Here is a 14408-nt window from a genome sequence, read left to right on the forward strand (position 1 = left end):
TTGAGCATAACCTGGAATTGGAATACATTGAATTATTACATTTTTTTTACTTCTTTACATGCCTTCTATATTTTTAGTGATATACAATATGCACTATGTAGCTTACTTCAGAATGATTCTAGGGAAATAGTCTCCGGAATATAAGATTACATTTGCTGCACGAAAACATACAGCCGGCACACAGATGTGCACAGGGAGCAGCTTCCATGACATGAATTATTTAGGTAGAATAAAATGACCTCAGGTTATTATGGTAAGCAGATATTGAGCCTTGAACACTCTGACTAATGCCTGCAGCCACAGACCAATTTGTCTGTAGCCATGGATGTTTGTCACGGTGGGATGTCTGGCCCATCATTGGTATGACGTCTGCATGCTCCATTTTGCCTGGGATCTGGCTTCTAATCACATTTCTAGGTCATTTCCAGAAAGCATGCAGTGCAGTATTATTGCTCCAATAGTCAGCATTTGTCTAGGGATTGACGAGGCCATGGACGCTCAACTACTAGGCCAGTTATTGGGGAACTCACAGTGAGTGTATGGCACACACCTCCGATTTCAGTTCATGGAAAACATATACCGTATATATATATACAGTACAGATGAAAAGTTTGGACACACCTTCTCATTTAAAGATATTTCCATATTTTCATGACTATGGAAATTGTACATTCACACTGAAGGCATCAAAACTATGAATGAACACATGTGGAATTATATACTTAACAAAAAAGTGTGAAACAACTGAAATTATGTCTTATATTCTAGGTTCTTCAAAGTAGCCACCTTTTGCTTTGATCACTGCTTTGAAACAAGAAACATTTTTCATTATTTCTTGTGCAAAAAATCCCATTTATTAAACCTGACAGGGCACACCTGTGAAGTGAAAACCATTCCCGGTGACTACCTCTTGAAGCTCATCAAGAGAATGCCAAGAGTGTGCAAAGCAGTCATCAAAGCAAAAGGTGGCTACTTTGAAGAACCTAGAATATAAGACATATTTTCAGTTGTTTCACACTTTTTTGTTAAGTATATAATTCCACGTGTTAATTCATAGTTTTGATGTCTTCAGTGTGAATGTACAATTTTCATAGTCATGAAAATACAGAAAAATCTTTAAATGAGGCGTATCCAAACTTTTGGTCTGTATTGTATATATATATATATATATATATATATATATATATATATATATATATATATATATATATATATTGTGGCAGTTCAACTCACCCAGAGGTGCACGGAGGTATGAAACAGCAACACTGTCTCTTTAGTTCTTCGGTTGGTTTATTATATGGCAGCATAAGCCAACAAGAAGGGGAAAGTAAAACACAGCCCTTCAGGCAAAAAACAGGAAAACAAAAATGCTGTACACAGTCCATATATTTGCGGGGAGCTGCCCGCTCTGGAGCAACACAGGTTCAGTCTTTCCTCAAGAACGACAAAGCACTGGAGATCCTCTCTCCAGTCCTGCTGAACCAAGACTGCCTCTGGAGCCCAGCTATTTAAGCCCCAGACCACACCCTGGGGTGGCGATGAGGTGGACATCCTCCCACCCGCTCTATGGATGTCAACATAAAAGCCAGTCCATTATATAAATTAGCTTAACCCCTCACGGCACTTAGTGTGCTGGAGGATAAAACTCTGGGTTTTATATCACTGATGCCATTAAACGTAGTGACACATATCTCCCCTCCAGCACCTTACCAGTGACTTTGTCACTATATATATATATATATATATATATATATATATATATATATATATATATATATATATATATAACAGCAGGGAACTACTAGCTGCCACCACCAATCACTTATACAGGCTGATTAGACACCCGTTACCAGTAGCATATGGCTTCAGGGGTGCGGTTTACAGAGCAAGAGGATCAGAGGTATTCAGTTTTATATATTTAACCCGGAAAGGTAGGTAGTGTTTATAAAAATGTAAAAAGATGATACAAAATGGAAACAAAACAATACAGTATATACAATTACATGGAATAAAAGGGATAGCAAAAGAAAACTGAACCTGTGTCACGGAAATGGCTCAGAACTTAGTGGAAAGAGATACTCCTTAGGAAAACAAACAGTACCCACAGCAAGCTGTTCCTTCCAGGACTGGCAAATGACCAAAACCCAAATTCTGCTTTTAATAGATCAAGGTTATGCCTACATACCTCCCCTTCATGAGCTCATGTGGGGGCTGGTTGTGGGATGTGCTAGGTCTTTTAGAAGTTTATAAGATCAGAAACATGGCATAGATAGCATCATCCTTTAGACCGATATTAAGTTGATGCAGTTAGAAAGACCTTACGTTGATGTGAGTGAATGTGATATCGGATCGACGCAAACCCCAATATTCAATACTGACCACTAGCTCCAAAAAGTCTGCGATCAGTGCTTTGAACAGAGGAGGCTCTTGCCTTTTCCGCCTCTAAGTAAACAAATCCACGTCTTGGTGGCTAGCTCTCAGAGCAGATCTCCTGTTGTAATGAGTGACCAACCACCCCAGATTGATCAGCAATAAAACATTTGTCTGGAGGTTCTCGGACACCCTCACTTCCTTTAACCCCCTCCTGACACCCCAATCTAGGAAAACCCGGACCATAAGTAATAAGTCGGCAAATACCCCCAATCCCAGTTATAGTCAGCGTCTTCCCAGTGATAAGTTCTTCAAGGAATAAAAATTCAGGGCGGATGAGAGTTCGTTCAGCACTTGTGTCCTTGAGCTCCTCGGTGACAGTGTCACCCACAGTAACCGGCTGCAAGTTTTCATGGGCCATGCCAACCGCACGGCCTACAAAAAGAAGAGAGAAAACAAGGACTATAAGACTACAAAGTGTTAACATTGGGCATCTAATCTGATGGAAAAAAAAACACCAGCATTATATTTCCTGACAAAACACTGGACATCAAAATAGACCCCAATGGACCCCATTATAAATCAACAGGGACCTTGGGGACGGGACGGGATTATAATTGTAAACTACTATGCAGAGCTGACGAGTCTAAGGACGAATACAAGCACGATTATTAGTGGTGTTTTCAGGGTGTCTAGGAGAGTCAGACATGTTGTGCTATCGGGTGTATTGCAACTTGGAAGAAGAGAATTGCATAACAGCCGGGTGCGGCCCAGAAGACATCGATGAAGAAAAAGTAAAACAACATATTTGGTATTCAACAAAAGATGTTTCTGACTCAGGAACTTTTGCAATGCGGTTTATACCTGGGGCTATTCCTTTTAAAACAAATACATGTCAAACCTGTTCTGGCCTTCTGCTCTGTGCACGGGCGGCTCTACTGCCTGTAAAGCAAAGGAGATTTTATACAACGGAGGGCTATCCATGGTAACGAAGGGCATGTTTAGTAGGCTAATTTCACCCGGCAACCAGCCCACAGATTAAGGGCTCGTGCATATGGCCATATTTACTGTTCGAGTGCGATCCAACAAAACATCAGATAGCACTCGGATCTATGTTAGTCTATGGGGCCGGGCACATGTCCAAAGCCCGAGTTTGATCTGATACTCTGATCGCACTAGACCATGTAAGTCAATGTGTCTGTGGAAAACATTGGACTTCACTCAGATCACATGTGAATGTAGTCCGATTTCCACAGACTGACAGAATGGAGAACATGAAGACATTTTTTTCTCCATCTTCTCCACAGCTGAGAGAATCTGATCACACTATGATCACGCTCTGTGTACAGACAGTGATTTCCAGACCGGCCATCAGTTTTCCGTATGCTGATAAGGCTGTTAGGCTACATACACACGCAGGCTTGGACTGGCCGACAGGAGAAAAGGAAACTCCTCCGGTGGGTCCTTGTGCAAGAGTAGGTCACCACCCTTTTATATCAGCAGCACTTGGCACAGTATACTTAAATCACTGTGTACAGACAAAGGCGGCATCTTATTCATGTAAAAACTACTCAGCTCATTGTTATATAAATTGTGATTGAGGATGTCACATTTGCCTGTAGCTGAGAAGTGGGGACCTGGAGTTGGTTACTGGTGGGCCCGACGCCCCAGTCCGACACTGTAACACACATCCTTGTGTTACTATCCGAAGGAATGGACCGATTTTTTCCTTAGTTGCTCCTTTATTTTTTTCTCATCCATTCATAAGAACTGGGCAAGTTTCAAATTGGACGATATCAAGACATGTTTTCTTCATGCGACATGACAAACTAGCCATAGACTGTTAGGTGTCCGTGATTCAAAAATAAATAATACAGACAGATGTGAATTAGGACTTAAAGGGTTACACCCCAAATATTAAGATATCGAGTGCTACCTACTGATCTGCGGAGGTTCGGTCACTGTAACTGCAGCGCCCCAGGGTCCTGGTCGTTGCAGTAATGTCATTCTTCCACCAGGGGGAGTGATGTTACGTTTGAAGGCAATAAAGGAGATCTCTTTACCAGGTATCACAAACCACACAACACACTTCACACTCCAGTCCACCAGGGGGAGCTATGCTCCTATTTATTAGGGCACTCTTCACAATTAGGTAAAACTGGTGGTCTGGATAGGAAGTTAGGCAGAAGCTGGCTGGGCTTCACCTAGTGAGCTGCTATCTGAGCTCCTCTCAGGTAGTGGGTCCCTGACAGGGGTGGGATCCTGTCAGAGGCCTAGACAGAAGACCACGGAGCTGCGCCTGCCCCACGTGCGGCAGCATCCTAGGAAAGAGACACGAACAGCGAATTGTATTGTAGAAGGTGAGAAACTAAGTCTTAGCAAAAGGAGAGGAACCCAGAAGGAGTTCTGCCCTACACAGGCTGCCTCCTTCTGAGGCGCAGGATCCGGTAGCTGGAACACCAAGGGAGCAATAGTCTCCAAGCCTTGCTCCAGAGACCGGCAGGACAGATAATTCCACGTTACCTGCCCGACCTATACCCAGGAGGCACGGTGGCAACTTGTGGGGGCTGGGGCGTGCTAGGGTCCCTGTAAAAAGCTTCAGGCCATCAGTCATACGGGTTTGTCCTATCCTTACCATCAGGGGGATAGAGAGAGAGACATAACATCTAGAATACCAACATCAGTTGTGAGGACCTTACCGAGAAGCTCAGCAGGAAGGCACTACAACACCCAGGCGCTAGAGGAAGGCTACTGATTTCCACCTGGATAAGGGGACTCTGGATTTGCCTTTGGACGGGCCGGACTCTGCCTGACCCGTGATCTGGTGCTCTGGACTGTGGACGCTGAAGCCTTCAGTAAAGGTAAAGAGACTGCAACCTTTGTGTCCTCGTTCTTCACTGCGCCTCACACCATCCACCAGCTACACTCTGGGAAGCCCTGGGGACACACTTCACCTGTGGGAAGGTATACCATCTAGCTGCCATAACATCACCCCAGCGGACCCCTAAGCAGGGTCGGTCACCCTGACCGAATACCACAGATGGCGTCATGAACATTTCCCCTTTAAAGAGCTTTCCCCCATTTTCAACGGATGTCCCTAGGGCCACGGACCGGGTCACCCACCGTGACATCTCCCTTGAGAACCGAAGGACCCGGTACCGAGTACCCCACTGCCCTTAGGGGGGCGATCCATAACCTCCAGTGATCCTGAGATAGGGTCTCTGGAACCTGGGAATTGGATTTCTTCCGCAATCAAGCGATTCTCCGCGGCAATCACTTACTATGGGACTGTCGGGAATAGCTGAACGCCGCCCTCCCCAATGGCCTTTATTTTTCTTTGGCTGGAGCCATCACGTCTCATCCTCTACACCTCACCATGACCACTGCAGCAGATCACTGGCCTCAGTGGTCTTGTGCCAAATACTGCGGAAAATAAATCATTAGTGTTATTGTAGTCTGAAAAACTAATCTCATAACTGCAAATGTGCCAGGAGGCAGGTGTAAAAATGTTTGTCTGTCGATCTGTACCAAATGCCACACTTCTCCAGTATTTTTTTAAACCACCATTAACCCTATCTTGCCACAGCGAATTTTTCCACTTTCCTTCCAAAAGCACTATTTTCATTCTACTAGATTCAGGTTTTAATCAGTACAGAAAGTCTTCTTGACCACCATTTTTCCTGTTTTGGGGGAGGCGAAGGGACAAAAAACAGCAATTACGACATTATAATTTTTTTTGGTTTATAACGTTCATGTGATATTTTAATTTTTGGGTCAGCGGACTTGTATGTTTTTTACTAGACGAGTTGTAGTTTTATTATGCTTTTTTTTCTTTTTAGGATTATTGTAGGGTGTAAGATTTTCTGAAGCAGGGCTAAGGTCGCCCTTCAATTTTGGGATGGTGAAGAGCCTATTCTGTTGGGGCGGTGAGTTTGAGAAATCTTGATGTTGATGCTCAGAGAGCAATGGACGAGGATCAAGGATCATATGAGGACAGGAGATTACGTGTGAGGAGGTTTTGGAAGATTAGGAGGGAGATGTACAGTATGAAAGGGACTGGTCCAGGATTGGGGATTACGTGTGGAACATATCGGGAAATTAGGGCACTGATATATAAAGGGAAGACAGGTTACAGGTCGAAAATTAGGTGTTGGGAGATTGGGTTACAAATGTACGGAGCAGACAGGTGATGGATGGACTTCCTTGTATGTCATTGTTAATATTTTCAAATTATGTCTCTTGGCATCGGAGCCAGTGAGATGAGCAGCAGAGGCACAAAAAAAGAGCAAAGTGTATTAACCCCTTAGTGACGGAGCCAAATTTTTGAAATCTGACCAGTGTCACTTTATGTGGTAATAACTCTGCAACGCTTCAACAAATCCCAGTGATTTTGAGATTGTTTTTTCATGACACATTATACTTTATGATAATGGTAAATTTAGGTCAATGTTTTGTGTTTATTTATAAAAAGTATCAAAAATGTTAGAAAAATATTAAAAAATTTGCACTTTTCTAAATTTGAATGATTATCCCTTTAATCCAGTTGGTCATACCACAGCAAACCATTAATAAATAACATTTCCCACATGTCGGCTTTATATCAGCACCATTTGTAAAATGTTATTTTATTTTGATAGCATTTTAGGAGTTTTAAAAATGTAGCATCAATTTTTCATATTTTCAAGGAAATTTACAAAATTTCTTTTTTTAAGGACTTATCCATGTTTAAAGTGACTTTAGGGGTCCTATATATTGGAAACCCCCCAGACATGATACCATTTTAAAAACAGCACCCCCTGACATATTGAAAACTGCTGTCAGTTAGTTTGTTAACCCTTCAGGTGCTTTACAGGAATTAATGCAAAGTGACATGACAGAAATGAAAATGTGTATTTTTACCACCTAAATGTCTCTAACTTCTGAACAGATTACTACAGCCGTCAGACTCTAAGGTCTCTATTTGGTCATGAATTGCCATGGCAGACATCAGGACCACAAAATCATGATCTGAGGGCACCAATTGGATAAAGAGGAAGCCCCCACACTCTGTTAACCATTTATAATGAAGTAGTCACTATTGACAGAAGCATCTAAGGGGTTAAACAGATTTGGACGGTGCAAACACTGATCTTGGCTGATACAGCAAGTTGTCAGCTATAGTGGACAGCCGACAGCTGCTGGATTGTCACCTGTATGGGGAGGCTATTCTCTTACATCTCAGGTCAGTTAAAAGACGTATTGGCTGTCATTAAGGGGTTAATTAGGATGGAAAGCTGGAGTACAAGATGGGAGGGTGGTCTACACAGTTCCTGTGATTCCTCTCTAGCCGTAAGATCTTGAGCTGAGTTTTAGGTGAAGCCACCATTCCAGTCTGGTGACCTCATTGTTTGCTAGTTGGATCAATTTGAGGTCATGGCCTGAAAAGTCCACAAAGTGCAAACTTCCAAGAGAGGGGTCAGGGGTTAATGCAATGGTTTTGTATTGTCTTCTTCTCCACCTCCATTTAGAGATTATTGTTTGGAAATCTGAAGGGATCAATGGTGTCTGTCAACATCTTCCACCTGATCAGATAGATAACTGTGACATCACATATCACCATTTTTGATGATAAGAGATGATCATTGGTGCTATTACAATACTATCTCATTTTTAATCCTTTGTTGATATGTGGCAAGAAACAAGAAAAGTCCAAGAGTGTTAAGGTACCGTCACACTCAGCGACGCTGCAGCGATATAGACAACGAGCTGACCTAAACTAGATCGCTGGAGCGTCGCTGTTTAGGTCGCTGTAGAGACGTCAAACACAGCAACTCCAGAACGATGCAGGAGCGATCCAGTGACGTAACGGCGACTCACTTCTCGTTCTCGCTGGTTGTTAGCTCCATGTCAAACAGCCGGAGTGTACCGACTGGCTAGAAGGAGACGCTGCGACGCCCCCTATGCTCGTTGCTGGCGTCGTTGCTTTTGATGTCAAACACGACGATACACGCCGACCTGGCGACTAAATAAAGTTCTGGACTTCTAGCTCCGACCAGCGATGGCACAGCGGGATCCAGATCGCTGCTGCGTGTCAAACACAACGAGATCGCTATCCAGGACGCTGCAACGTCAAGGATTGTTGTCGTTATCTTTGCAAAGTTGCTGAGTGTGACGGTACCTTAACAACCATAGATGGTAAAGTGTAGGCTAGAAGATAAAGGGACAATTCTGGCTCATGGAAGGTGGTCTAAAGCAACGAATGGGAATGCTGAAAAGTCCTAATAGGCAATTTTGTGAGCCCCAGTGCAAAATTTCCAACATGACCCCCAAATATCATCGGTCTTTAAGTGTATTGGTCTTCTCATAAGGTCCAAAAGGACATTTTGGTCCACTAGGCTTAAGGAGCAAATGAAACCCCTGCACCCACTATAGTTACGCCTCTACAATTAGTGCATACACACAGGGGTTGTCATAATGAAACGCTATAAGGCTCCATGGTGGCAGCAAATGCACATAACTCAGCTTCAGAGTTTCTCTATGGAAAATACAATTGCAAGCGAAGCTATATCACAGGGTGGCAGCTGCCTTTACCCTGGCACAGGAAGGTAACATGGCACTATCCGACTGGTAGAGACAATACTCCTGGCACATTGTCCACAGCACAGGGTGGTTACTGCCCATCATCCTGGCATCGGAAAGCCTGTAGCACTAAAGCTGGCATGACATTTATAGACCAATGTAGGTACTTGGCAGCAGTGAATCTCATACACACATTGCCCACAGCGCAGGATCGCATCTGTCAATTTCCCTGGAGCAAGAGACATTGGTGCATTAGACCCGTGGCACAGGCAGCTGACATGACATTGTAGACAGGAAGAGACAGTTTCCCTGGCACAGGTGATTTTGACATGCACATTGCCCATAGCACATGGTAGCCACTGCCTGTCCATCTGGCACATTAGGTTACTAGCACAGGCAGCTGCGTGACTTTGTATAGACGTCTCAGTTCCCCTAACACAGGTAATTTTGATACACATATTACCCAAAGCACACTTTGGAAGAATTGCCAGCTGTTTCACTCATGGCATCATTACTAATCTGGGCAGCTCTCACCCCTGACAGGCAGCATTGTTGCCCTGGGCAGCTCTCACCCCTGACAGGCAGCATTGTTGCCCTGGGCAGCTCTCACCCCTGGCAGGCAGCTTTGTTGCCCTGGGCAGCTCTCACCCCTGACAGGCAGCATTGTTGCCCTGGGCAGCTCTCACCCCTGGCAGGCAGCTTTGTTGCCCTGGGCAGCTCTCACCCCTGGCAGGCAGCATTGTTGCCCTGGGCAGCTCTCACCCCTGACAGGCAGCATTGTTGCCCTGGGCAGCTCTCACCCCTGGCAGGCAGCTTTGTTGCCCTGGGCAGCTCTCACCCCTGGCAGGCAGCATTGTTGCCCTGGGCAGCTCTCACCCCTGGCAGGCAGCTTTGTTGCCCTGGGCAGCTCTCACCCCTGACAGGCAGCATTGTTGCCCTGGGCAGCTCTCACCCCTGGCAGGCAGCATTGTTGCCCTGGGCAGCTCTCACCCCTGGCAGGCAGCTTTGTTGCCCTGGGCAGCTCTCACCCCTGGCAGGCAGCATTGTTGCCCTGGGCAGCTCTCACCCCTGACAGGCAGCATTGTTGCCCTGGGCAGCTCTCACCCCTGGCAGGCAGCATTGTTGCCCTGGGCAGCTCTCACCCCTGGCAGGCAGCTTTGTTGCCCTGGGCAGCTCTCACCCCTGACAGGCAGCATTGTTGCCCTGGGCAGCTCTCACCCCTGACAGGCAGCATTGTTGCCCTGGGCAGCTCTCACCCCTGGCAGGCAGCATTGTTGCCCTGGGCAGCTCTCACCCCTGACAGGCAGCTTTGTTGCCCTGGGCAGCTCTCACCCCTGGCAGGCAGCATTGTTGCCCAGGGCAGCTCTCACCCCTGACAGGCAGCATAGTTGCCCTGGGCAGCTCTCACCCCTGGCAGGCAGCATTGTTGCCCTGGGCAGCTCTCACCCCTGGCAGGCAGCTTTGTTGCCCTGGGCAGCTCTCACCCCTGGCAGGCAGCTTTGTTGCCCTGGGCAGCTCTCACCCCTGGCAGGCAGCATTGTTGCCCTGGGCAGCTCTCACCCCTGACAGGCAGCATTGTTGCCCTGGGCAGCTCTCACCCCTGGCTGGCAGCTTTGTTGCCCTGGGCAGCTCTCACCCCTGGCAGGCAGCATTGTTGCTGTGGGCAGCTCTCACCCCTGGCAGGCAGCATTGTTGCCCTGGGCAGCTCTCACCCCTGGCAGGCAGCATTGTTGCCCTGGGCAGCTCTCACCCCTGGCAGGCAGCATTGTTGCCCTGGGCAGCTCTCACCCCTGGCAGGCAGCATTGTTGCCCTGGGCAGCCCTCACACCTGGCAGGCAGCATTGTTGCCCTGGGCAGCCCTCACCCCTGGCAGGCAGCATTGTTGCCCTGGGCAGCTCTCACCCCTGGCTGGCAGCTTTGTTGCCCTGGGCAGCCCTCACCCCTGGCAGGCAGCATTGTTGCCCTGGGCAGCTCTCACCCCTGGCAGGCAGCATTGTTGCCCTGGGCAGCCCTCACACCTGGCAGGCAGCATTGTTGCCCTGGGCAGCCCTCACCCCTGGCAGGCAGCATTGTTGCCCTGGGCAGCTCTCACCCCTGGCTGGCAGCTTTGTTGCCCTGGGCAGCCCTCACCCCTGGCAGGCAGCATTGTTGCCCTGGGCAGCTCTCACCCCTGACAGGCAGCTTTGTTGCCCTGGGCAGCCCTCACCCCTGGCAGGCAGCATTGTTGCCCTGGGCAGCTCTCACCCGACAGGCAGCTTTGTTGCCCTGGGCAGCCCTCACCCCTGGCAGGCAGCATTGTTGCCCTGGGCAGCTCTCACCCCTGACAGGCAGCATTGTTGCCCTGGGCAGCTCTCACCCCTGGCTGGCAGCTTTGTTGCCCTGGGCAGCCCTCACACCTGGCAGGCAGCATTGTTGCCCTGGGCAGGCCTCACCCCTGGCAGGCAGCATTGTTGCCCTGGGCAGCCCTCACCCCTGGCAGGCAGCATTGTTGCCCTGGGCAGCTCTCACCCCTGGCTGGCAGCTTTGTTGCCCTGGGCAGCCCTCACACCTGGCAGGCAGCATTGTTGCCCTGGGCAGGCCTCACCCCTGGCAGGCAGCATTGTTGCCCTGGGCAGCCCTCACCCCTGGCAGGCAGCATTGTTGCCCTGGGCAGCCCTGCCTCACCCCTGGCAGGCAGCATTGTTGCCCTGGGCAGCTCTCACCCCTGACAGGCAGCATTGTTGCCCTGGGCAGCCCTCACCCCTGGCAGGCAGCATTGTTGCCCTGGGCAGCCCTCACCCCTGGCAGGCAGCAATGTTGCCCTGGGCAGCCCTCACCCCTGGCAGGCAGCATTGTTGCCCTGGGCAGCTCTCACCCCTGGCTGGCAGCTTTGTTGCCCTGGGCAGCCCTCACACCTGGCAGGCAGCATTGTTGCCCTGGGCAGGCCTCACCCCTGGCAGGCAGCATTGTTGCCCTGGGCAGCTCTCACCCCTGGCTGGCAGCTTTGTTGCCCTGGGCAGCCCTCACACCTGGCAGGCAGCATTGTTGCCCTGGGCAGGCCTCACCCCTGGCAGGCAGCATTGTTGCCCTGGGCAGCCCTCACCCCTGGCAGGCAGCATTGTTGCCCTGGGCAGCCCTCACCCCTGGCAGGTAGCAATGTTGCCCTGGGCAGCCCTCACCCCTGGCAGGCAGCATTGTTGCCCTGGGCAGCTCTCACCCCTGGCAGGTAGCAATGTTGCCCTGGGCAGCCCTCACCCCTGGCAGGCAGCATTGTTTCCCTGGGCACTGGCAGTGACAGGCTGCATCCTCCTGACAGAGCAGAGAGGAATCTCCCAGCAGCCTGTGCGCGCCCGCAGTCCGCCTGATACTGCAGCACGGCCGGTTACGTGCACCGGGGGAGGGAGCGGCTGCTCATTCCTCCTCCTCCAGCTGCATCCCCGGCCGGGCAGGTAGTGTGCGCAGCGAGGAACATGACGGTGGCGGCGGCTCTGCTCCTCTGCCTGGCGGCTCTGCCCTGCGCCCTGCACGCCCGCCTGGTGCACGAGGGTGAGGATGGCTTTTCGGAGTGCAACGACTTCTTCCACCAGAGCAGCCCTCCGCAGGGCTTCAGCCACCCGGCCAACGTGAAGATCTGCCAGCGGTACCAGGGGGAGCAGCGCTATGCCACGCTGTACAGCACCGAGCACAAGATCCCGGTGTACTCGGCATTCCGGTACCAGGAGGACGCGGGGGCGGCATGGGGAGGCTGGATGGTGGAGCCCCAGGTAAGAGGGGACAATGGTGGGCACTGCCACACGTGACATCACCACCAGCGAGGGCGATCCATCACAAAGGCAGCGGTATACAGTGGTGTAATGTACGGGGGAGGGGGTCTCCAGCAAGCCCCCAGTAATGGATGAGGTGTGTGTTATGGGTAGGGGCAGGTAGTAATGGATGAGGTGTGCATTATGGGAAGGGGCACGTAGTAATGGATGAGGTGTGCATTATGGGAAGGGGCACGTAGTAATGGATGAGGTGTGCATTATGGGAAGGGGCACGTAGTAATGGATGAGGTGTGCGTTAGAGGCAGGTAGTAATGGATAAGGTGTGCGTTATGGGCAGGGGCACGTAGTAATGGATGAGGTGTGTGTTATGGGAAGGGGCGCGTAGTAATGGATGAGGTGTGTGTTATGGGCAGGGGCACGTAGTAATGGATGAGCTGAGCGTTATGGGCAGGGGCACGTAGTAATGGATGAGCTGAGCGTTATGGGCAGGGGCAGGTAGTAATGGATGAGGTGTGCGTTATGGGAAGGGGCACGTAGTAATGGATGAGGTGTGCGTTATGGGAAGGAGCACGTAGTAATGGATGAGGTGTGCGTTAGGGGCAGGTAGTAATGGATAAGGTGTGCGTTATGGGCAGGGGCACGTAGTAATGGATGAGGTGTGCGTTATGGGAAGGGGCACGTAGTAATGGATGAGGTGTGCGTTATGGGAAGGGGCACGTAGTAATGGATGAGGTGTGCGTTATGGGAAGGGGCACGTAGTAATGGATGAGGTGTGCGTTATGGGAAGGGGCACGTAGTAATGGATGAGGTGTGCGTTATGGGAAGGGGCACGTAGTAATGGATGAGGTGTGCGTTAGAGGCAGGTAGTAATGGATAAGGTGTGCGTTATGGGCAGGGGCACGTAGTAATGGATGAGGTGTGTGTTATGGGAAGGGGCGCGTAGTAATGGATGAGGTGTGTGTTATGGGCAGGGGCACGTAGTAATGGATGAGCTGAGCGTTATGGGCAGGGGCACGTAGTAATGGATGAGCTGAGCGTTATGGGCAGGGGCAGGTAGTAATGGATGAGGTGTGCGTTATGGGAAGGGGCACGTAGTAATGGATGAGGTGTGCGTTATGGGAAGGAGCACGTAGTAATGGATGAGGTGTGCGTTAGGGGCAGGTAGTAATGGATAAGGTGTGCGTTATGGGCAGGGGCACGTAGTAATGGATGAGGTGTGCGTTATGGGAAGGGGCACGTAGTAATGGATGAGGTGTGCGTTATGGGAAGGGGCACGTAGTAATGGATGAGGTGTGCGTTATGGGAAGGGGCACGTAGTAATGGATGAGGTGTGCGTTATGGGAAGGAGCACGTAGCAATGGATGAGGTGTGCGTTAGGGGCAGGTAGTAATGGATAAGGTGTGCGTTATGGGCAGGGGCACGTAGTAATGGATGAGGTGTGCGTTATGGGCAGGGGCACGTAGTAATGGATGAGGTGTGCGTTATGGGAAGGGGCACGTAGTAATGGATGAGGTGTGCGTTAGGGGCAGGTAGTAATGGATAAGGTGTGCGTTATGGGCAGGGGCACGTAGTAATGGATGAGGTGTGCGTTATGGGAAGGGGCACGTAGTAATGGATGAGGTGTGCATTATGGGAAGGAGCACGTAGTAATGGATGAGGTGTGCGTTAGGGGCAGGTAGTAATGGATAAGGTGTGCGTTATGGGCAGGGGCATGTAATAATGTGCACCAGTATCCGG

The 14408-nt window shown here is 49.6% G+C and overlaps 1 protein-coding gene across 1 annotated transcript in view; it reads left to right on the forward strand.

Moving 5' to 3' along the window:
- Positions 1-12259: 12259 nt before the first annotated feature.
- ENDOD1 (endonuclease domain containing 1) overlaps positions 12260-14408 on the forward strand; it is a 31029-nt gene continuing 28880 nt past the window's right edge. The window contains exon 1 of the mRNA XM_077298452.1: positions 12260-12671. Coding sequence (XP_077154567.1) covers positions 12378-12671 — 294 coding nt within the window. The 5' untranslated portion in view covers positions 12260-12377. The remainder of the gene's footprint in view (positions 12672-14408) is intronic.

The sequence above is a fragment of the Ranitomeya variabilis genome, chromosome 3 (assembly GCF_051348905.1).
Source record: "Ranitomeya variabilis isolate aRanVar5 chromosome 3, aRanVar5.hap1, whole genome shotgun sequence".
Taxonomy (NCBI): Eukaryota; Metazoa; Chordata; class Amphibia; order Anura; family Dendrobatidae; genus Ranitomeya; species Ranitomeya variabilis.